Source organism: Protopterus annectens, chromosome 2.part0, assembly GCF_019279795.1.
Source record: "Protopterus annectens isolate FY-2018-M chromosome 2.part0, PAN1.0, whole genome shotgun sequence".
Taxonomy (NCBI): Eukaryota; Metazoa; Chordata; order Ceratodontiformes; family Protopteridae; genus Protopterus; species Protopterus annectens.
The window spans coordinates 914,365,654-914,390,480 of NC_056728.1; the positions used below are offsets into that span (position 1 = coordinate 914,365,654).

At 39.6% G+C, this 24,827-nt stretch overlaps 1 protein-coding gene across 1 annotated transcript in view; it reads right to left on the bottom strand.

The window, feature by feature from the left end:
• LOC122792791 (AF4/FMR2 family member 1-like) overlaps positions 1–24,827 on the bottom strand; it is a 1,648,712-nt gene that overhangs the window by 254,652 nt on the left and 1,369,233 nt on the right. The window contains exon 17 of the mRNA XM_044060361.1: positions 10,207–10,421. Coding sequence (XP_043916296.1) covers positions 10,207–10,421 — 215 coding nt within the window. The remainder of the gene's footprint in view (positions 1–10,206; positions 10,422–24,827) is intronic.

Consider the following 24,827-nt stretch of genomic DNA (forward strand, 5'->3'; position numbering starts at 1 on the left):
TGAATTCACGATCAATGTGAATCGAATTTGATGCATATGCGTTTTTAGCTAGTCTGCCTAATGGATGTTTTGTATTTATTCTGTTAATGCAAATCACGTATCATGTAGGCAGTTTAGGTGACTTTTTATGTAGGTCCTTTTTATATTTCAAATTCAACAATTAGTCTTGTTGTTTTCAGCAGGATTTACTGGATTTATTTACTTACTATTACCTTTAAATGTGTTTACCTTTAACAGTGTAATATCAATTAATTGGTTCCAATTTTAATATGATGTCACACTATTTAAAGTTTGTTAATCGTCGAAATCATGTTTTCTGAAGAAGTTCGCCTAGGAGGCAAACGAAAAGCGCTTCAATAAATTTTCCTTGGACCATTTGAGAGGCTTCTTTCCTGGCACTGTTACTTTCCCACGACAGTGACTGGTTTTGTATTTGGGCACTAAGTCTGTATGGTTCTTCATTTTATGGTTCACTCCTTTTGAATTTTACAAGTATTTTATATATTAACAAAAATTGATGTACAATTTTAGGTTACTATTCATGCAATCCTGGTTGAACTCCATTTGCTTACATTGCATTTATATATATATATATATATATATATATATATATATATATATATATATATACACACACATATCAGTAGAGGTAGAGAGAGAGAGAGAGAGAGATGGTGAAAAACAACCACAAAGAGATCCACAAGTCTGCAGAAAATACGCTTTATTCCTCTGACATCTCGGCCGTAGCCTTCAAGCAACATTAAGACCCATTAAAGCGTAAAGCAAAAGTGCACTTTTGCAAAAGCCGGTTCTCCGAACTGGGAAAAAAAAAAAAACTGATTTAAAGGGGGGGGGGGGGTGCTGCCCTACTTAAATATACTAACACCGAGATCACACTATAGGGGGGAAAAAAAGATACATTTCCTTATCCCCACTGTAATGTGCTTTGGAGAACCGGATTTTGTGAAAGTGCAATTTCGATTTAGTGCACTTTTGCTTAAATGGGTTCGATCTTCTGGTTGTCGAGAAAGTGAGTTTTCGACAATCAGTAGTAGACCCATAAATAAAAAAAAAAATATATATATATATATATATATATATATATATATATATATATATATATATATATACACACACACACACACACACACACGCACATACTAAGTACCAGTTAAACACAGAGTAGTTACATTTCTATTTACATTTATACGCAAACAGTAGTAGTTACATTTATACATTCTATGATTTTACAGAGGTGGAAGCTACTAAAGAGAAAGCTCACTTGTAACTTAGTGGATTATACAGGCAGTAGTTATGTATAAAAATTGATTTGTCATTTCAGTGAGAGGTTGAGTGTATTCTGTTTAAGGAGAGTGTTGTACGGTGAACACAAAGTCTCAACCTTGGGATAATGTGCAGGACCAGGAGTGGTTAAAATGTTGTTTAAGCAGTGATTTAAAACTACTGAGTTTGTTAGAGAGTTTTATTTGCATGGGGATACTATTCCAGAATTTAGCAATGTATTGGGAGTAAAACGAGTCTCCTGCAACATTATTTGACTTATTTATAAGTTATAAGAATTTGTTACTAGAGCAGAGGTCCCTTGCTGGACAGTAGGGTAGTAATAAGTTATGTAGTGCAGGGCATTTTTCCTGGATGACGAATGAGTTTGTGTACTATAGTTAGTTGTGACTATGTTAGGTAGTTGTGTTGTTCAAGCCAGTTTATGACACTGGTGGGTCCTATGAAGAAGACTGGTAGCAAATTTTGTTATTTTATTGTAGCAGGAGGCAAGTTTCTCTGAGTATTGTTTGTTAGGACAGGAGCAGCGTATAAGAGAGCTGGCAATAGGAAGGTGGTGGCAGAGTTTTTCTTGCAGTATTTGTAAGAAATCCATTGATCCTATAAAAGGAGCCTACTTTCTGGTGTGTAAATTAAATGGTGTGCGGTATATGCTGGTCATATTTGAGTCTGTTATAACACCTACGTACTGTGAGGTACGGTTTCAGTGACAGTATTATTTGCTGACTTTATGGCAAAAGATTGCTTTTGATTTTGGCAACTTCTTGAGTCTTTGAGCCAGGTTTCTACAGAGAAGAAAGATTTTTGGTAATGTCTTGCAGCTTATTTATTGTTGAGGCTGCACATATTAATGTTGAGTCATCTGCATACTGAACTAAACTAGCATGGTGAGCGGAGGTGTGGAGGTCATTAATAAATATATTAAGTAGTAGAGGACTCAGGATAGATAATATTTAGGGGGGAGAGAATTGATATTGGTCTATAGTTATTAAACTGTGTAGATATGCTGCCTTGTGCAGTGGTATGATGTAGGATTTTATCCACAGTGATGGAATATATTTTTTGTTACGGACTTATTAATTAGTATGGACACAGGGCAGGCTTTGATTTCTGCAGCCATTTTAGGTAGCCTGATGGCAGTTGGTCAATGGCTGCAAAAGCAGTTTTTAGTTTAAGGATCAACTTCCTTTTGAGCGAAGTAGGTACTGGACTAAAATCAAAGAGCTGTGTGTGGTTTGGATTTGACATGGGTAGAGAGAGGGGTTAGATGTGAGCAGCCAGGGTGGTGCAGCGGTTAGCGTTGCTGCCTCACAGCAAGAGTTTCTTCAGTTCGATCCTTGGCTGGGGTGCCTTCTGTGCGGAGTCTGCATGTCCTCCCTGTGGTCGTGTGGGTTTCCTCCGGGTGCTCCGGTCTCCTACCACATCCCAAAGACATGCTGTAGGTGGATTGGACACTCTAAATTGCCCTAGGCGTGAGTGCATGTGTGTGTGTGCCTTCTGTGGAAGGTTGGGCGCCAGGCTGGCAACTCAACACTGTAAAACTCCACTGCCAATCAGGAGCGGACAGGTGATCTGCTGTGGCGACCCCTAACTGGGAACAAGTCGAAAGAAGAAGAAAAAGAGAGAGGGGTTACATGTACTAGTGTCTAAGAGAAATAATATTGATTGCACAAAGTAGGAATTAAACTGTGTTGGGTTAGAGTCTGTCATATTGTTTGCTTTTGGAGAGGGAGTGGTGGGTCTTGTCAGGGTGGAGTAGTTTATTTATAGGTTCACAGTTAAGTACCATGCTAGCTGCCCTCACAAGCCATTTTAAGCTTGGCTAATTTACCTTTTTGTGCTCAAATTAACCTGCCCAGTTTGTACTCAAATAAACCTATCCCTATCCCATTTCTGCTAGAATTAATCTATCCCTTACCCAGCCCATCAGTAAGGAGAATAACTAGGATCATACCATAGATAATTTGAGGGGACCCATGCAAGAAAGAAAGCATTTAGGTGCTGCCTCTGTCGATTAGTTGTACATGGAGCAGTCCTGGGTTAAATGTTCTGTTTTTCATCCATAGATCAAAGTTACACTTGAATATGGACAGGGATGAACTTTGTTTTATGTGGATGGGAAGTCTGTTCCACAGCAGCGGTACCCTCACGAGGTGCACCTGTCCCTCCAACCCATTTGGTTGATGTTGCAGAAGAGGTTTACATCCCTAGACCTAATATTTCTGATACCCCTTGACTTGCTTATGTGCACTAAATTCATCAGTATTGGGTATGAGGATGCCTTGTATGCCAGACACAGGTCACCTCTTAGTAATCTGTGGGTTAAAGAGGATAGTGACAGGGCTATGAGTTGGTCCATGTAGGACATGTTGTTTAGACCTTGTATCCTTTTTGTAAGGTATCTCTGTGAGCATTCCATTTGCTGCATGTGTCCGGACAGATACATGCAAAACAAGGCATTATATTCAATAAATGGCCTAATGAGGGTTGCGTAAAGGGGGGACAATGACATCCCTAGATTTAGAAACAATCCTTTTGTTTATAAGCAGTGCAACAGAATTTCTTATAAAAATGGACACATGTTGGTCAAAAGTTAAGTCAATGTCTTTATGAAAATTCAGCTGCTACATTTTCATGTGAACTCTATTCTCATATAAACAAAATATATTTAATTGCAATTCTCACTAGAATCAAATATGAGAAAATTAAAAGCAAGCAACCATAATAAATAAGCATGACCCCATAACAAATCCACCCACATTAAAGATTTAATCATAATTTTGCAGTATAGTTCATTAAAGTCTACAAATTTGATAATGTGCTTATATATCTTTTCCCTTCCTTTGTGTCACAGTGTGTTTCTGAGTAGTGCCCCCCACACACATTCCTGCTGGTAGGAGAATGTGTTATTTGGTATTCAGATAAATAGATGCACTGATTTTTAAATGACTGTATCTACTTAAAAAAGGGTCTTTATTACTATTTTCAAAGTTCTGCAGGTTGAGATTTATGGTTCAAAGGTATGGCTGTAACAGTACTCCTGCATAAATGCGGCCCTGCTGCAGTTCCCAAAAACTATAGGCCCATTAGTCCAACTAGCCTAATTCTGCAAGGCTGTGGAATGTATCCCCTCTAACCTCAAACTACCATAATAAATATTTTGCACAAATGGAGCCATAACAGTTTGGTTTTGTGAAAGGCAGATTGTGTCTAACCAACTTGTTAAAATTTTCTGAGAAAGGTACAGAAGCAGTGGACAATGGGCTCTCACCCGAGACAGCCTCTCTCTATATGGCGAAAGTTAAACCTATACTGACAACAAGAACTAAAGATAGACACTTACATGGTAACATGTATTGCAAACTGGTTGACAGATATAAATTAAATGATTAAGGTAGTTGGCACCACTTCAAAATGTAAGAAACTAACCAGCATAATACCACAGGTTCTAATGCTGGTAGATCTCATTTTTTTGGAATATACTTTTCTGAAATACCAGTTGGCATAATGGTCAAGGTCTTTGCCTCCAATGCACAAAGTACAAGGGTTGATTCTGTCTGTTTTAAGTTTGCATGTTTTCCCTGTGTCTCTGTGGGTTCCTTCCATCTCCAAAAATATTATATTTTTTTTCACTCCAAATTTGTCAATGAATGGAGCTGTGGGTAGCAGGATAGTCTTTAATGATGCCTTACACAGGGTAGAGTTGTATAGACCAACTGCTTTGGGCATCTACTGTGTTGTGCAGTATTCTCAAGACAGAAGAACATGTATCACAGACTGTGTGCCGTGGCAGGGCTAGCCACTCAACGATGTAAAATATGGCTCTAGATGTTTTGGTCATGTTGACTAATGTCATTGAATGGAGCGTTTGCAGTTAAGTGGGCCGAGGACCCAGCTTACTCAGACCTATGCCAGGGACCCATGCTAATGGCGGGAGGGGTGTACCCACCACAATGCCCAGCAGCCCTGGGTCAATAGGTTACTGGCTGGCTGGTGTCCAGCTACCCAGCCTGGGTTACCTGGGATAGCTCTGTTGAGTGAAAGCTGGATGTAAAACCAATCAACCTGCCAAACATGAATTAAGAATTGCTACACACAGTGTAGGCTCACTGATAGAACAGAACTTGGAAGTAGATGACATGATGGTACAGAGGACTCTAGACATCCTATGTACCCAACAGACAAGATAGAAGGGCAGTGGAGCAAAGCCACTTGGCTTCTGACCCAGAGTCTACTACTCAGGAGAAGGACTGGCTAGAAATGGTGTCGGAATTGCGGTGAGAAAAGTCTTCAGGAGGCAGTGTGAGGTAATGTCATCAGAATTAGTAACAGACTCATGGGAATCAGACTCCAGTGTAATGAAAGGGCAGCATTCATAATCTCAGCCTAAGCCCCACAGCAAGGCTGTGATAGTGAGGAAAAGAGTGCATTCATACAGCAGTTGCAGGACCTACTAGACAAAGCAGGACAACATAATTGGTGTTAATAATGGATGACTTTAATGTACATACCGGGACAGACAAAACAGGATACAAGCACCACATGGGTCCACATGAGTGAGACAACAGGAATAAAGAAGGAGAGGCCATTCTAGGCTTCTGTCTGGCAAATTGGTTGGTAGTAGCCAACAAATGGTTCAGAAAGAGAGACAGTCATAGCAATGTATGCAAGAGAGGCCAACATGCAACTCAAGTAGACTTCCTCCTAGTAAGGAAAGGGCACTAGGTTAGAACCAGTCATTGCAAATTCATCCCCAGTGAAACTGTCAGCCCACAGCATAAACCACTGGTTGCCACAATCAGCTGCAGGCATTAATCAGAGAAGGCTCTATGGTGAACAAAGACCAGGCTGAAAACCTGGAAGTTGACAGGAAAGAAGTACAACAGTTCAAGGAGCTTCTCAGGGCTCTAGCACCCCAGGAGAAGGGGGAAATAAATAGAGTTGAAGAAGAATGTCAACACCTATAAACAGCACATGTGGGACTACAGAACAGATATGTGGCCAAGCCAGGTATGGAAATAAGTTTCATAAGAAAAACTGGTGGTGGAATACAGAAGTCCAGGAAGTCATCAAAAGAAAGAAGGAGTGCAGGAAAAAGTGGGAGACAGAAAAGACGGACCAGGCTAGGAAGGAATACTGGTTAACTAACAAAGAAATTAAGAATGGAGTTGCAATAGCAAAGAAGAGGGCATTAGGGGCACTCTAAAAGCTTCTGGAAAGTGACTTAGTAGGTTGTACAAACAAACTATATTAGGTTGCAAGGCAAAGGCAAAAACATAAAAAAGATAATCAGACACCCTTCATAATGGATCAAAGGCAGATGGGAAGTGTACTTCCAACAGCTTCTAAATAATGAAAACCCCACAGAAGCTGTACTGCCACAGACACAACCTACATTGAGAGAAGAAGTGGGGCTTACCCTAGAAGTATGAATAGCACTAAAAAAAATGAAGTAAGAGATCAGATGAGGTCGCAGCGCATCTGATAAAGATGCTGGGTGACAGGGAAGAAATGGCTTCTGAGAGTACTCATAGAATTGTGGAGAGAAAGGTTTATCCAAGATGATGTACAAAATGGTGGTGTGATCAGTACTAATTTATGGTAAAGAAAATTGGCCAGTAAAGGCAGAGCAGATGGGGATGCTAGAGGTGATGGAAATGAAGTACCTGAGATTGGTGGTAGGATGCAAACTTTGGTACAGATGACAAAACGAAGACATAAGAGCAGAAGCCAGAGTAACTCCAATTGCAAAAAAGATCAAAGAGAACAGATTACAGTGGTTCAGGTACATATGCAGAAATAAGATAATTTGGGACAGACAGGAAGAAGGTAAGAGGAAAGAAGGGCATTCATCAAGCAGGTACACTGACTGTATGAGAGAAGATCTGAGACAGTTAGGCACGAGTGTCGAAGAAGGCAGTAGTTGAACTGAGAGTAATTAAATTGAGAGATGACAGTTAACATGACACCCCAACTCCATGTAGAAAATGGGAAAAAGGGAGTTGATTAAGATGATTTCTGACTTCCATGTCACAAAGCCTGAACTACAGCTAAGGGCCTGCAAGCTAGATATCATTGTTCATTCCTCCATTGATAACAGAAGCTCTTTAGCAAGCACTAGTCCTTACAAACCAATGGTGTACAGAGGAAGTGCTCAAACTAAATGCAGAAAAAGTGTAGCACTATCACCACTGGGAAACAATCATCTACAACTTACATAGCAGCCAGTACCCCACTCCTCAAAGGCAGAGTTGTCAGGAGTCTTGGCACATAGGTTAGCAATGCCCTCATCTTTAACAACATGTTGCAATGGTAATTACAAAATTATTCTACATAGCACAACTGATTTCTAAATTTATCACACCAAGATCAAAGGATACTATTGTCCTTGTGTACTATATGCCCTAATTAAACTAATTATTGAATACAGGTCCTCTTTCAATATGTGCCTAGTCAGACATATGCAACTAGAAAGGGTCCAAAATTTCCTGACAGAAAAGATTATTGGTTTAAAAACCCTAATCTACTAAGACAGACCAGAAGCGCTATTCTCTACACTCTATCTCTTATAGAATCTAACCTGGCAGCCTATATATGTTTATTGAATGCAACTTAATATCATTTGGAATGAATGCCATTTTAACAAGTAACATCCTCTAATAAAAAGGCATTTTTTAATCTGTCTTTTTTTTTTTTTTTTTTTTTTTTATTATTTGTTTACCAGGAAAGTCCAACTTGGAATGAAGCCAATTTTCAGTGGAGGCCTAGGGAGAAATGCTCCAGATGCATGTCTTTGTAATGTGAGAGGAAACTGGAGTACCCGGAGATAACACACATGAGTTCAGGGAGGACATGCAGACTCTGCACAGAAGGCACCCCAGCCGAGAATCAAACTGAAGAACCTCTTGCTGTGAGGTGACAACGCTACCGCTGCACTACTGCACCTCCTTACTGATGATAACCATGAATAAAGAGAAACAACCTCAAATTAAGTTACAGTGGATGATATGCTCACAATGAATTGCATCATTTAATAAATGTATCCAGACACTTCTCTGGCAATGAAACAAACGTGTGACCAAACCCATTCTTATATATAGGTAGGGGTGTGTGTTTGTATATATACATCTATATATATATATATATATATATATATATATATATATATACATATACACACACACACACACACATAGATAGATAGATATACAGTGGATATAAAAAGTTTACACACTCCTGTTAAAATGCCAGGTTTTTGTGATATAAATGATTTCAAAACTTTTCCCACCTTTAATGTGACCTATAACCCATACAATTCAATTGAAAAGCAAACAAATCTCTTAGCAGAAAAAATATAAAAAAATAAAAAACTGACAATAAGCTGGTTGCATAAGTGTGCAAACCCTTAAACTAATACTTTGTTGAATCACCTTTTGATTTAATTACAGCATTCAGTCTTCTTGGGTAGGAGTCTATCATCATGGCACATCTTGACTTGGCAATATTTGCCCACTCTTCCTTTCAAAAGCACTTCAAATCTGTCAGATTGCGAGGGCATCTCTTATACACAGCCCTCTTTAGGTCATTCCACATATTTTCTATTGGATTTAGGTCTAGGCTCTGGCTGGGCCATTCCAAAGCTTCTCACTAAACAAACTTCAGTGGCTGGAATTTCCACACCTTCTACAATTGCAACTCCACACTACCTTTTCCATATTCAACAACCCCTCTGCCTGCCCTGCTCCCCTCTCCCATGCTACTCCCTACTCTCACCCCCCCCCCCCCCGGCCTTTCTGGAGTGCTGATCAGCATCTTCTCTCAGTTTATAAACCCAAAAGGAATATTGGCAAACTACTTTACAAACACTCTGTCTCATTAAATTGGAACAAACTCTCTCTCCATATTAGATCCAACCTTTCCTTTCCCTGTTTTAAAAAGGAGCTTAAATCCCACCTACTAAACTTGAAATTATGCCGTTGCCTTGACCACACGTAGTCTTAGTCTGACCTACTGTATAACCTGTTGCATCTCCTAACTTTATTTACCTGTTAGTAACTTACTAACCTCCTAAACCCTCAGCTTTACTACTACAGCCCCTTTCCATTCTCCACACTATTTATCTCCCCCCACTTCATATCAATGTCTGTACATTGTCCTTACTTTGAACAATTAACTTTTGTTTTAACTGTTATATGTAGTAAATTTAGACCACTGCTATCAGTACAACCCTTAATGTTCATAGTTTTTTCTTTTGTTTTTCTTTTAATAATTAATTTTGTATTTGCATTTTTATTTTTAATAGTCTTTTGTCCTGTATGTTTATTTTTGCTTATGTTTGCTGGGGCTTTTTCCCTTTGGGTCTCCACTGAAAATGGGTTGCTTACTATCAATGCAATGCAAATAGTTAATAACCTTTTCTTTTTTACAATTATTTTGTATTTTGATTATTTAATATTTGTATATTGTCACTTCATCTTTACTTATGTTTGCTGGGGCTTTTCCCTTCGGGTCTCCACTGAAAATGGGTTTGTTTGCAAACTCAGTTGGACTAACCCAGTTAACAAATGTGAAAAAAATAAATACCCCAAGCAATGTAATGGGTCATCAACAAAGGTGAAACTGAATGTGTAAATACACGGCAGTGAGAAGGCAGTGACATAGCGTGTTAGTGCTGCGCTGACATCAGGCTCCTTTTATTAACCGCTTTAGTACTTAACTGTGCACTTGTCAAAGCACAAGCAGAGAACAATTCCACTGCAGACATGAATCATCACTACGTCAGAGCACACCTAGCAGGGCATCATAATCAAGAGGGAGGACAGCACAGATAACAAGCATAATGTCAAGACCTGTGAAAGTTAAGGATTTTCTACTAATACCTGATGCTATGAACAGACTTCTTACCCTTGCTGTTTTTTGCTAAAAATTCTGCTTGCTCCCAAGTATCATGAGCATACAGGAAGAGGGAAGTAACGCTGACATAGTAGGAGGCCATTTGATGGATCATCTGTGGAACATTGATTGAGGAAGTGCTGCTGCTGCCAGCATTCAGACCACTCTGGGAACTGCCACAGTTGGTAGATGATGATGGAGACAGAGGACAAGACCCGCTTGTATTTCTGTGAGATAAATTAATATTGTTATTAACATAGCAACAAGAAAATGCTGAAAGCTATACTTAAGATGGTCTGTTGTGACAGACTAATTTCAATAATAAGAATATGACAATGTCCAACAGTCAAAGGTATGACATTACAACTGGATAAAACATGTGCATTTAACATATGCATCTCACTCTTACTTAGTTTCATTGAAACGTAACTTCTCACTGTCATTCTGATATATGAACATACAGTCGAAACACCATACCTGTAAATTGCTTTTCCATTCACTTGTACTTCAAGGACAGTCCCACTTTACATTTCCTTGTCTTCAGCAAAGATATGTTGGTTACCCATAAAAACAGCAGTTTTGTTTCAACACAAACAAGATGCTGATTGCCTCATAATTAATCTGTCTCCTATCATTGGAATCAACAGTCAGACAGACAACACCCCACATTTTTTTTTACATTACCTTGTGTAGGATTTCATCTTAGTCAACATAGCTTATGGATCACTAGTCAAGAGTGGATACTACAAGCTGAAGAAAACGGAAAAAAATATAAAAAAATGTATAATATGCTGATTGTATAAGTGTGTACACCCTTAAACTAATACTTTGTTGTGTGTGCATACCCTTAAACTAATACTTTGTTGTGTGTGCATATCCTTAAACTAATACTTTGTTGAAGCACCTTTTGATTGTTTTGATGTGTGCTGCCACACCCCCCCCCCCCAAAATTAAATATATTACCTCCAGGATCGCACTACAGTCGGGAAAAGGGCATATGTAACAGAACCACCAACTGCTTTCTTTCCCTTGGAAAGAAATCGATCATTTGGCCATTGTGTCGATGAAAGGTAAGGCAACATTTTGGTTGGTCGAATTTATAATATAGACCCTATTTATATATACATATGATTTTTGTTTTTGTGGTGGGGGGTACAATTCATTCTGTGGAATATGCCCCATATGTGTAGTATGTGGGGTACAATTCATTGGTTACTAATACTAAATCTTTAATAAAGAAAACGTCTGTATGAGGAATGTGTGTGTGTGTGGGTGTGCAAGTTTTTTTTCTGGGTTAATATTAAAGTAAGGGTTAGGGAAGGGAATAAGTTTGTGTGTGTTTGTCCATCTGTCTGTCTTGTGCAAGAGTGTCTACATGGGGATGGGCGTGTGGGTCCACAAGTTTTTGTGTGTTAATGTTAGAGTAAGGGCTAGAGAAGGTAATGAATATATGTGTGTCTGTCTTATGTTGTGGTACTGTTATGGAAAGAGTGTTTAGTACCCTAATGTGTAGGGTTAGGGGCAGAGGTAGGGCTAGGGTTGCTGCAAGGTGGTGCAGAGGAAAGAACCTGTGCACACAGTCCTTATTCTAACACTTACCCTAAATCTTGTTGTTGTTTGAGTCTTTCGGCTTTTCCCGGTTAGGGGTCGCCACAGCGGAACTCTGGTCCGCTAATGATTGGCAGTAGTTTTTTACATCCTGAGTTGCCGTCCCTGGCGCACAACCTTCAACGAAGGTACGCCCATTCATGCATGTCTGCACACAGAAGACGCTCTAGCTGAGAATCGAACAGGACAATGTCTTACTGCGAGGTGACAACACTACCACAGCACCACCACCGCAGCAGTTTAACACTTACCCTAAATCTATTGTTTTTAAATGGTCTCCAGTCATGGTGCCACCATAACCCAGTCCTTCTGTCTATTAACTCAGGTTTTCTGCTGCCCCACACTGTCACACTTGTAAACCATATCACTGATGCTGTGTTTTTTGCTTTGGAGAGGGCGGCTCTTACCTGAGCATCTGAGATGTCAGGGGGGCAGCACTCTGCTGGGATAGATATTTGCCCTTTTGGTGGGGAGGGGGGGAGAAGTTTGCGCTGAACCTGTCAGCTAGGATGTTGGCAATGTCTGTGGGTTCGGTGTATTTTTTGTCATTTTGGACTAATTCTGAGCATATCTGGGAATTCCCACCCAGGTTCCTAACATAACTAAAGAAAGCAATTTTTCTCTTGAAGCTGGCCTTAGACGATTTTATGAGTGCCCGTAGTTTTTTGCTAATACTGATCAGAGATGCCTTCCCTTTTTGGGATTTTGCTATATCATGTAGTAGCTTCCTCCTTCTATTGTATAGTTTGTTTATGGCTGGGGTCCACCAGACAGGACGTCTGCCTTTGGAGGACTGGGTCTTGGTTTTATTTGGGATTGCATGATCCATGCATTCCTGAAGGTGTTCATAGAATGCGTTTATAAAGGATTCTGCGGTCTGGGCCGTATTTTCCACAGGCCCGGGGGCTTTGAAGGATTCCACCTTGGTTTTAAGGAGTGTGAAATTTGCTTTAGAGAAGTTTTTCACTGTGGTTTTCTGGGCAGGGGGTGGGGTCGGGATGTGAATATCCAGTGAGATTAGTTTATGGTCTGATCTTACCAGTGAGGGATACACTTCTGGTCTGGAGCATAGAGTCCCCATGTTGCTGATGATCAGGTCCAGTATGTTTTCCCCTCTTATGGGAGTGGTAACAAGTTGTTCCATAGCATTTGAGTTTATGAATTCTAGGAACCTTTGGGCTAGGGTGTTGGAGCTAGAGTAATGCTCCCAGTCTATGTTTGGGTAGTTGAAGTCGCCCAATATAATGGTGTTTGGAGAGACCTTCATATTTTCCAGTGTTCTCAGGAAGGCCGAGTGGGGTTCCTGGGTTTGGGAGGGTGGTCTGTAGCAGGCTATAAACTGGAAGGCAGTTTTACCCACTGTTAGTTGCACATGGATGGTCTCTGATGCTTCGTGCTTTGCCACCAACCTGGAGGTGTGGGTATCTTTGATGAATATCGATACCCCCCCCCCCTCCTTTTGTGGTTCAGTCCAAGTTTTGGGGCCGAAAAGCATGGTATGAGGTATAACTTGGTAGTGCTGGGGTGCTCTTGGGAGCCCTGAACCAGGTTTCTGTTACTGCACAGATATCGATGTTCTCCATGCTAAGGAGAGTTTCAAGTGCATGCATCTTGAGGTTTAGACTTCTGGCATTGAGTAGCATTACTCTTAGTTTCTTATCCCTTGTGATACCTATGGAGGTGGGTTTGTCTTTTGAGCCTTGCCTAAAAAAGGCACTATGGGGGTAGCAAGAGCCTTTGCCAATATCTGAAAGCCCAGGTGTGACAAGTGCAAGCCGTCCCTAGCAAAGCATAGTGGTTTGTCGAGCATATCATCCCAGGCTGACAGGCATTGGATCCCCTTTGAATGACACCAGTACTTAAGTCAATTGTTGAAATTGATCATATTGTCTTCATATTGTGACATCATTCTTGGTGAGGGTAAGATGCTACTCAAGGTCAGGGTCATACCGGCCTGGGCTACATGCTCAGAGAGCTCCTCTATGTCTCTTTTCATGTAGCCCAGGGAGGTACGTCTCAGGTCATTCACACCAGCATGGACAATGACTGAGTCATATTTGTACTTGCCTTGGAGTGACCTGAGTGCTTGTGTTATGTGGCGGATCCTAGCGCCCGACAGGCTGCTCACCGTGACCTTCTCCTTGTTCAGTCTGGTGAATGGGACGTCAGTGTGCCTGACGATAGAGTCACCTATTACAAGTATATCAGGTGTGTTGTTTAGCCTTAAGGGCTGTGACTGTTCGGCACACTGGCTTTGTGAGATATGTGCTGCACGTGTTTTGTTTTGGGGTAGCGGTTGCTTGGGTGTCTGCTTTGGAGGTCTCTGCTGGTTAGGCAGAACTTTATTTAGAGCCTCCGAGTATGTTTTTGTGTGATTATGTGTTTGGTTTGCTGTCATGGTAGGTCTATGTGAGACTGGAATTGTAGTGAGTGTGGTTTCCTTCTCCTCCTGACTGGTTACGCCAGTACTGAGTTGAGAGAGCTTAGACTCCAGTTTGGCTATATGGTTGCATCTCTCACATGTGTTGGAATTTGTTGGGAGGAGGAGAGGGTTGTCTGTGTACATGAGGCAGTTGTAACATTGCCTCAAGATTCCCAGGTTCACCAGCTGGACCGGAGGGGAGATTGACAACTGACCTTTGGACATGCTAGAATAATATTGGGAATTCCTTTATAATTGAAAACAAGGGCCAATGGGGAGTGAGGGTGTAGTGCTTTTAATTTTTAGTGCTGACTTATATAATTGCTTTAGTGAGCAAGTGCCAGGTAACTTAAGTGCAATGTGTTACAGGTAACTTAAATGCAAAAACGAAAAACAGTAACTTTCTTTCAAGTGAAACAAGGAAATAAGTACAGTAAGCAATGCAGATATCACTAGGGATCCACAGAAGTGCTGAGAAACCGCGTTTTAGGTGGAATTAGCATTCCAGGGAAATAAGCAAACAAACAAGCATACAAACAAAGCTAGATTCAGAATACAATAACAGAAATGCCTACCAACCCTGAATCAAATAAACAATAACAGTAATAAAACATAAAAAGTAGAAACAAATACAACCCTATTTGATATCCCAACTAGGACTATATACAAGAGTTGGGGAATGAAGGGCAGGTGTGGCTACTGCAGCAGTGAGGAATTTGAACATCTACTGTTATGTGCAAGTGCAGCTTACACAGTTATGCAATGTTCATCATTTCCACTGTTGTGGTAGTATTTAGCCTATTTGAGTTGATTACCGAAGCCTACCCAACCTGAGAGGAGGAAGGACATGGATCCAGGAGCCCCTGTAAAATGGTCCTTGCATATCTCACCCTGGACTTTGAAATGGAATTCATTTTGCAATGCTTCATAAATGTATGTACAGAATACTAGGTACTTCCGTCTAGAATGCTTCTAACGCTCCTCTTTTCCAGTATGCCATTGAAGATGACATGGCTCCAGCAGAATATGCCTTGATATAGCCTGGAATGTGTTTGCCATGGTGGAAATAAAAAAAAAATATATATATATATATATATATATATATATATATATATATATATATATATATATATAAAGAGAGAGAGAGCTGAGGATGACTACTTGGAAACTGTTCTTTTAGACAAGGATGTACCTTTCTTGCCCCTTGATAAGAAATAAACAGCGGGTCTGCTTTTCTAAAGGTATTATTCTGTAAAAATAGTACCAAACCTGCATATGCAGTATGCCTAATGAATGCAATCATCTTTCTCTCTGTTTTTAAGTTCTGGGTAGAAAACTGGGAGACTGGTGGCTTGATTCACGGTAAACTCTGAAACTAACCTGGGCATGAATGAGGGAATGGTGTTTAAAAAGATCCTATTACTATGGAAAATCAGGTAGGGCTCACCCACCATGACAGCCTGTAACTCATACTCTTCTTGCACATGTCAGAGACATGATGAGTGCAGTTTTCCAAGTCAAGAACTACAAAACAGCTTGCTCAGCAGGTTCAAAAGAAGACTAAGTCACCTTCTCTGGCACATAGTTTAGATCTCAAGGAGGAGGAGGAACCTGCTAAGAGGAGGTTTGAAGTGTAAAATACTTCAAAAACTTTCACAACAAACAGAGAAGAATCCTTGGGCGGTATGCTGAAATAGTTTGAAGATGAGCCTTTATAAAAGACTAGCAAAGACAACTAGAAAGTAACTTATGCATATATTTGAGCACCAGTGGTACAAAATCCCTCATGGACCCCTGGTTAATGGTTAGAATTTTCTAGTAGCATGCTTTCTTGCCTCCTTTAGTATCTGCTGTGCATCCTCATGAAAAAAAGTACCTAAAGGGTATTAGAGCTGAGTCATCCAGGCCAAGTCAGCAGAAGCTGATTGATACTGGGGTGCATCAAACTCCTCTTGTATTGCGTAAGTAGAGTGAGTCACTGTGGAAAGTCTGTGGTAATTGCCATTGGTTACTTCCATAAAAAGTGAGAACTAATGCTGCCTGGGCAAAAAGGGGTCATCACAATGATTTTGTAGTGTTCTTTTGAATCTTCAGAATTATCCTGGATATCAGCGGAAAGGGTGGAAATGCATAAAGGAATATTCACTTCCAAAGGAATGAGAATTCATCTGTTTTCCAGGTCTGCTTGCAAGGAATTCTAGAACAAAGTTTGCTTAGTTGTCTGTTTTGAATGGAGGTGAATAGATATATTTAAGGTGGTTCCCATAATTGGTTCAGTTCCTGGAAAACCTCCTCACTTAAATTCCATTTCTGAGTGTCTGTCCTGGTCCTTAGTAGCTTGTTTGCCACTATGTTTTACTCTGACAAAATGCAAGATGCTTGGATGGTTAAACAATGATACAGAACTAACTCCCAAGCCATCAGTGACAATCTACATAGGGGCACAATATGACTGGTATTGTCTGTAGTTACTTGAAGAGGTCCTGGAGGACCATACGTGTTGAAGAGATTACAAGTCATGTATCACAGCTAACATGTATTTATGATGAGGTGCTTTGGTCCTTCTAAAGGACTCCTCTGCCCTTGCACTTTTACCAAACCCTCCAAGGAAACTGCTCCCCAAGCAAAATCTGACTCTTGCATGTTAAGAGATTAGTTTTCCTGAATCCTGAAGAATTCTCTTACAAAAGACTGAGACTGACTTGAGAAGTTTAGAAAAGTTAAAAAAATCCACCTTCTCTTAAGTCAGAAAGGCCTTTTGAAGAGAAAGCTGGCATAATGGTTAAGGTATAAAGCTTGCAAGTACAAGTTACAGGGTTTGATTCTGGCCTCTGGTTGTTGACTTGACTTGTAATAATCTGCAAATTGTTAGCCGAGCATTTACTTATAAACTTATGTGTGTTTATACTTCTTCTGTAGCACTGAGGAAGAAAAGCACCTATGTGGAAGCATATGTATTACCCTACAGTAGGGGGTGGGTGGATAAAGGTGTTTATTTCTCAAACACAACATACAAGGTTTGATTCTCACCTTTGGGAAACTGCAAGACTCAAAATGGCCCATCAGGGCAGCTAATCTATCTACCTATGAACCTATACCATGGAGTCAAGGAGCATGTTCAATATTTATCTAGAACATACTTCTCAAATTCTTAGCTCAAGAAATCTGGACAAAGCTTAAAATAAAGGGGACAAAGGCCTAAAAATTGGGACAGATTTTAAATACTGCTCTTATAAACTTAGGAAGTTGCTAGAATAATTAAGTCTGAAACTGAAATGTGTGTCATTATTTAGTGAATTTAGTCCTCAGTGATTTGCCTAGAAACCACAAATTTTATGGAGATGAGACAAAAAATATGAGGCAAAATTCTGGACATTCTGGGAAAATCTGGACCGTTGAGACATATAACCTGGAAGCCCTGAATGGTCAAATGAGATATAGCCCAAGTTAATGAATCTTGATATCTGAATAAAAACTCTGCAAAGATAAGTTGCCTCAATAAAAAAATATGTGAATGCCATTACATTATAACCATAAGTGTATGCCATTATACTATAGCGAGAGCTAGGCCTGCCGCCTACTTTTATACTGTATTTATTAACTGTGTACAAAACTACACTGTTGTACTGCAATTGTTTGCTTTACTGTGTCTGTTAAATTGAATTTCATTGGTGTTTTCACTGTTTACAAAGCTCATTTTTCTATTTTCACTGCTTAAGTATTTACTGGTATTTTTCACTGTTTTAAAGCTATCTGTTCTGCTTGTTCTGGTTTGCCTGACAATCAGTGTTTAAACAACTGATCTGTTAGCTGTTTAAAATATTTTTGGAGTCTCCTTTCTGATTCTCTGCTGTTTTAAACATTTTTTAGTATTTCACTGCTATTTTACTGCTTTGTTAAACATTCTCTAGTGTTTCCTGCTGAAACTATGGTAGCTAGTAGCTGTGGCATAGTCCAGATACAGGCTTGCTGCTTCTGGGTCTGTTTGTACTGGTTTGTTTGTTCTGAGCAAGTTTTCTTGGCCGCTTTGGATTGGAAAGAGCCTATCTTCACTTTAGTGAGAGGATTATGCTGATTGGGACCTGTCTGGTAAAAGGGAGGTCAGTCTAGGGCTTGGAATAAGCATCCTCATTGGTCCTTTTGAATCTTTTTAAAGTTTTTTTTTCATGTTTTTAGCTTCTGGTGTTTAAGCCCTGTATTTGAATAAGTTTCTGCTTATTTACACTTCATGCAGCACCATGCACTGCCATGCAATTGTGCACCAAATCCAGACAGTTAAATTCAATACATTTTCCCTAAAATACAGGCAGAAATATCCATCCACTGAGCTCTTCTGTGATTGATTCTGAAAAGCTATCCTTAGTGACAACAGTCTTCAACCTAGCATTATGGACAGCTGGACTACCATTGTTTCTCCTGCCAACCTTGTTGACTTGAGTCTCTTGAGGCAGTGTAGTAATTGCCTCATGTACATAGACAACCCTCTACTAATAACTCAGTGCAGGGTGCGAGAGTTATAGCTACACCACAAATCTTGAATCCATGCGCTCTCTCTCTCTCATTCAAAACAGTAAACTAGAAAAGGTTGTCAACTCACTCACCACTATGTATGCACATAGTACCACTACTCATACACATAGCACTCATCAACCATGAAAATGTACATCTGCTGAGGTTCTCTTGAAAAACTTATGGAAACAACAGAGACCACTAAAACACAAGACTGCTACAACTACACAATCCCCACAGCACTCATGACATAGAGCAACACCAGTGTCTCACACACCAAGCCCATAAGGCTTAACACTCAAAAACCAAATTTTTTTGTCACTGGAGACTCAATAGTGAGATACACAGATGTCCTACTCAGCAGGTTGGCACAGAGGAAATCAGTCAGCTGCCTTTCTAGTGCCAGGATTCATCAGATGACGCATGCATGCATGCAGGTCTCTCATCAACAAGTACCATTATGACTCTGTCATAGTTCATGTTGGTGTGAATGACGTATCTCACTGGACTATGTGAAGAGAGACATCGTTGAGCTCTCCGAGTATGTGCCCCAGGCAGGTATCTCCCCCTAGCTTTGAGCAGCATACTACCCTCACCTAGAATGATGCTACAGTATAAACAAAAAATGATTCATTTCAATAATTGGCTTAGTTTTTGGTGTCATTCAGAGGGAATCCAGTTCCTGTCAGCTTGGGAAGCCATGGTTGGCAAACCTTGCTGTTTTGAAAGAGGCGGTTTGCACCTGGCACCTCTAGGCTTTCAGCTGCTGACAAACCCTCTTGCCTTCCTCATAGTGCCTTTTTAAGCAAGGTCTCAAAAACAACATTACAGATGTGAAACTAACCATTCAGAACAAAATAAGGGTCATGCTGTTAAATGCTAGGACCTTCAATCAAAAACTGCACTCCCTGGAAGTACTTCCAGCGCTAGAAGATATAGATGTCTGTGCAGTCAAAAAATCTAGGTTCAAGGCGTCAGCCCTGGCCATGCAAGGCTACAATGCCTTCCACACCTTCACACTGCAAAATGAACATGTCAAAACCAGAGGAGGAGGTGTTTCAATCTATATTAGAGATAAAGTCACCTCCCATCTAGTTAGACTGGACAACTCCATGGAGTTACTCCAAGTCCAGGTTACAGTGGGTAAGACCCACATTCAAGTCATAGCCAGTTATATATTCCCCTCCATGGGTCATGACACCCAGGAAGCCTATCTGACCAAACTGAAGGCAATCCAAATTTTATCAAACACATTAGTGGGGAATTTCAATTATCCCACCATCCACTGGCAAACCTACTCTAGCCTTAACTTGCTAGTGCAAAAGTGCCATGACTTTGCTAATTCAAATGCCCTGGAACAAACTGTTCATGGGCAGTCATCACTAAATGCAATCTTAGGTACTGACTAGCCTTTGTATGGCATTACACTAGGATGAAATGGCTAAGCTTAAAATGACCTCCAGATCGAGAGCCTAGTAATCTTCTATAATCTTATGATACAATGAACCCTCTTCTAAATCAGCTTATATAAAAGCTAATCAATCTTGGCACAAATAAAAGGTTGTGCATCTCGATCCTTTTTTTCCTGACTGGAAGACCACAAAGGACCTGTGCTGGTAACAACACTTCAGGAAGTATTACAATCGACACCGGAGTACCCCAAGGTTGTGTGCTGAGTCCTTTACTGTTTACAGTCCTTACCCATAACTGCTCAGCGAAAACTAGCAACAACCATATCATCAAATTTGCAGATGACACCACAGTGATGGGACTCATAAGTGGTGATGATGAGAGTGGGTTTTGGAATAAGGTCAACTCCCTGACTGAATCATGCAATAACAACAATTTGGACCTGAACATCAATAAAACAAAAGAAATCATTATTGACTTCATAAAAAGATCTGTCACGCATCTGCCTCTCAAGATCAATGAGAGTCCCAACTACAAAGTTCCTGGGGGTACATATATCAGAGGATCCTTCTTGGAGTACAAACACAGGCCAGCTAATTAAAAAAGCCCACCAGCGACTATAATTTTCTAAGAATGCTTAGAAAAGCAAATCTCTCTTTGAATGCTCTAAATACCTTCTACAGAGGAGCCATTGAGAGCATTATCACTAGCAATTGCGCTGTATGGTTCAGTTACAGCACAATGGTTGAAAGGAAGTAGCTGCAAAGAATAAGAACAGCAAAAGAGATTGTGGGCACTAGTCTTCCTACCTTAAAGGAGCTGTTTGAAATGTGATGTAAAGACAGGTCCTACAAAATGACACTTCTCATGCAGAGTATGGTTGGTTCACTAAACTTGCATCTGATAGAAGGTTATAGAGTACTGATGCAGGACCTCCAGACTCATGAACAGTTTTTATCCAACTTCAATAAGACTCAATGTAGACATAAATCTGGATAGATCAAAACTATAATAAAGTGTTACACTCTTATTCTTTCCTTTTTTCATACAGTAATTCTATTTATTTACTGCATACTAAAATTAATATATTCTCATTCAAATGCAATTCCAATCACTTCCTTATGTGCAGTATGACCCAATCTCACCTCTGTGTATAGTGTACTTTTCATGTGTTAATCATCAAGTAGTCAGTGCTGCCTACTGTATATAAATAATGTGAAAGCATGTGTGTCGGCTACCTAGACTTTTACTTTTTGCAATATAGTTATTGTTTATTCTTTAATACCTATCATGTCTTGTTTTTTTTTATGTTCGTTTTTTTCCTGTAAAAAGGGCACACACTTGAAATTTTGTTTAGGTAGCACTTGTGTTTCCTAAATGACAATAATGTTTCTTTTGAATCTTTTTGAATCTTTTGAATCAAAGGGTAATGCACAGAACTGATAGTGACCCAGACATATAGAACCTTGGAAAAGTCCTCAAGCCTATGATTATGGGAGTGAGGTACTAAGCATCTTTTTGATCTGGAAAAAAATCATGAGGGGCAACAGGCTCTGTAATATCAACATTTTGGCCCTTGGAACTTTCATATAGAGATTTAGAAAGGAAAGATTTAGTACTTTAAGGCTTCTTTCTTCGGTACCAGAAACATTGTGGAATGGAAGCCTTTGCCTTTTTGACTTACAGGCACTGGTTCCATGATATCTTCTATGGGTAAAGACTGAAGATCCTGAGGAAAACATTCTGTTTAGTTCAGAGTGTGGGGAGGTATTTGTATCCAGTACCATATGTAAACCTCCCATAAACTTTTAACACCCAGGAGTCTGAAGCAATCTTTTGCTAAAGGGGAATGTTGAGGGGGTGTATGAGGAATGTATTGGCTGGGGGAGATATAAGAGGGTAAATAATACTGGCAAAGTCATTACGTACTGTTAGTCTGTCTCATTTTTCTAAAAAGCCCTGCTGATTTTTTTTTCTTACCATCCAGCCATCTCTTTTGAGCACTTTATTCACCAGAAAAGACTGTTTTTTGTTTATATGGCATGAAAGATCTTATAAACTCTGTGAATCAACTTCCCTCTTTCATCTTCTTGTTTGAGAACTTGGATAGTAGAACATCTCTTTCTCTATCTAGCAATTAATTAATTGTCTTTGTTGACCAGGAAAATTCCAACTAGGTAAAACCCATTTTCAGCAGAGGCCCAGGGAGAAAAAACGATGATGTACATTTATAACTGCAGGGCAAAAAACATATGTATATGAGCTGATTTACATGATTTTAAAATAGCTATAATATTTCTTACATGAGCTTAGCATTTTAACACAAAATACCAAGACAGAAATTAATATAATTGACTAATTATTGAATAGAAAAATAACATACAATAACAGTTAATGTATTTATAGCTTGATGGCTGCAGGGAAAAGATCAAACTGGGATGTTTGAGCTTAGTAATAATTTACAGACAGATGGGTAGTAATGTAGCTTAAAAGTTAATAACGGAGAGGTGTAAGGAGAAGTTATAGACATAACCAAGAAGATAACTGGACAGAAAAGGAACTGTAGTTAGTGGTGGGATGAGAGAATAAGGAAAAGCAAGTGTTTAGGAAATGAGTGCAGCATGAGGAGGGGCGATAAGGTACCAAAAAGATTGGGAAGCAAAGTGGCTGTAAGTGTTGGTATCTGAGTAAAGCTAGCCAGGTGACCAGGAAGAACAGAGCCATCTTTGGCATAAGGTGCTTTTAAGCAAAGTTTTCAAACTGTTTAAGTTTTCTGTTTTCACTGTGCGTGGATTTCTTTCCAGGGATTTGACAAATAATGAGACTAGAGAGTCTCCAGCAGTGTTGAATGTCCTACTGATACTTAGTAAGATTATTGCTAGAGCGAAGGTCTCTAGTGGATGAATAGTACAGTACAGTGTTTTGTAATGCTGGGCATTTATCTGGAGAGTACAGTGTGTTGCGTGCAATAATTAGTGTATGTCAACTGGTGTGGGAGTTCAAGCCAGTTTAATTGTTTTAATGCAAGGCTGTGGTACATTTTATAAGGATTTGGTTCATTACAAATGTTATTATTTTGTAGTAGAAGGAGGCTAATTTTTTGTTGCTTTATGCACAGTGTTGATATTTGTTAAGAATAGAGGAAGCATATAATAGAGAAAGGAGGAGGTATGTTGCTTCTAAAGTAATCCTTGCTTATGGTTTCTATTTTTGGGTTATTACCTGAGGTAACATGAAATGTGTGTTGCTGGTTAAGGTGTTTTGGCATAAACAGCATATATATATATATATATATATATATATATATATATATATATATATATATATATATTTATATATATATATATATATATATATATATATATATATATATATCTATATATTTTTTTTTTTGCATTAAGCAACAAGTTACAATTTTTTAGCCAAATGTCAATGTCAGTGAAAGGTTGTTTTGAGTGATTTCCTGTAATTTTGTTATGGATGGGGAAAGCAGATAAAAGGGTTGCATCATCAGCATATTGTAAGAGAGTGACAAGTGTTGTAGTGGTATGAAGTATATTCATGAAAGTATTAAATAGACGGGGTGATATTGGCCCTTTGGGAATACCAACAGAGACTGGTTGAAATTCTGAAAGGTTTTGTTGCCATTTGGTTGCCTGCTAACAACTGCAAAAATAAATGTTAGTGGGACAATGTGTCAAATGCTTTGGAAAGGACACAGAAAGTGAAGAAATAAGATTGCCTTAATTTCTGTATTGGTTTACTATGGTGATGAAGTTGAGGAGGGCAGTAGTACTGTGGTTGGGCCTGAAACCATTCTGGGTGTTGGAGAGGAGGTTGTGTTTGGTTATATGTTTCATAAGCTGATAGTGAATACATTTCTTGAGGAGTTTAGAGAGGGGTGATAGGATATCAATAAGCCTACATTTTGTTAATGCTGTCGAAGTACCTCCTTTGTGAATGGACATAATAATGGCCTTTTTTTAGATGGATGTGACACAGCCTTCAGTTACTGATTGGTTGATCAGAAGGCCATTGCTTCTGCACCTATTTTTTGAGGAACTCAGAGGGAAGATTATCAGCAGCTGAGGTTGTTGCTTTTAATTTGACTAGTATTTTTTTATGGTTGATGTTGGGATGGGCTGAAAACTAAAAGTCAGTGCAATGCTTTCAAGAACAGATGGAAGTTGGAAGGGTGAAGTGAGGTAGTCACTGACTAATGACAGAACTGACTTGACAAAATGAGTGCTGAACTGAGTGGTATTGGACTCTCTGCTGTCTGAAGAAGGACAGGGTGTAGTGGCATGGCCAGGGTGTAATACAGGGTGTAGTGGTACAGCAGGGGGTGGGATAATCCAGGGTGTAGTGGGATGGCCAGGGTGCAACAGCTTATTTAGCGAGGACAAAAAAAGCTTGGGTTTGTGCTGGTTCTTTTGTGCTATCTGAACCTTTAGTAGGCATGTTGTGTCACATTCTTATAATGTTCTTTCCACATTTTATCTCCTTGCATTATGAGCTGTTCTGGTGGTGGAACTGAAGTCAAATAGGTGAGTAGAGTCCTTGAGGTGGTTGTTGTTTATGGATTGCCAGTCTATATTCAGGTCACCTGAGATGAAGGTTTTCTGGGGGATATTGTCAGATATCCAGGGTTGGATATTTTTGGCTGTGGTAATGTTGTTGCATG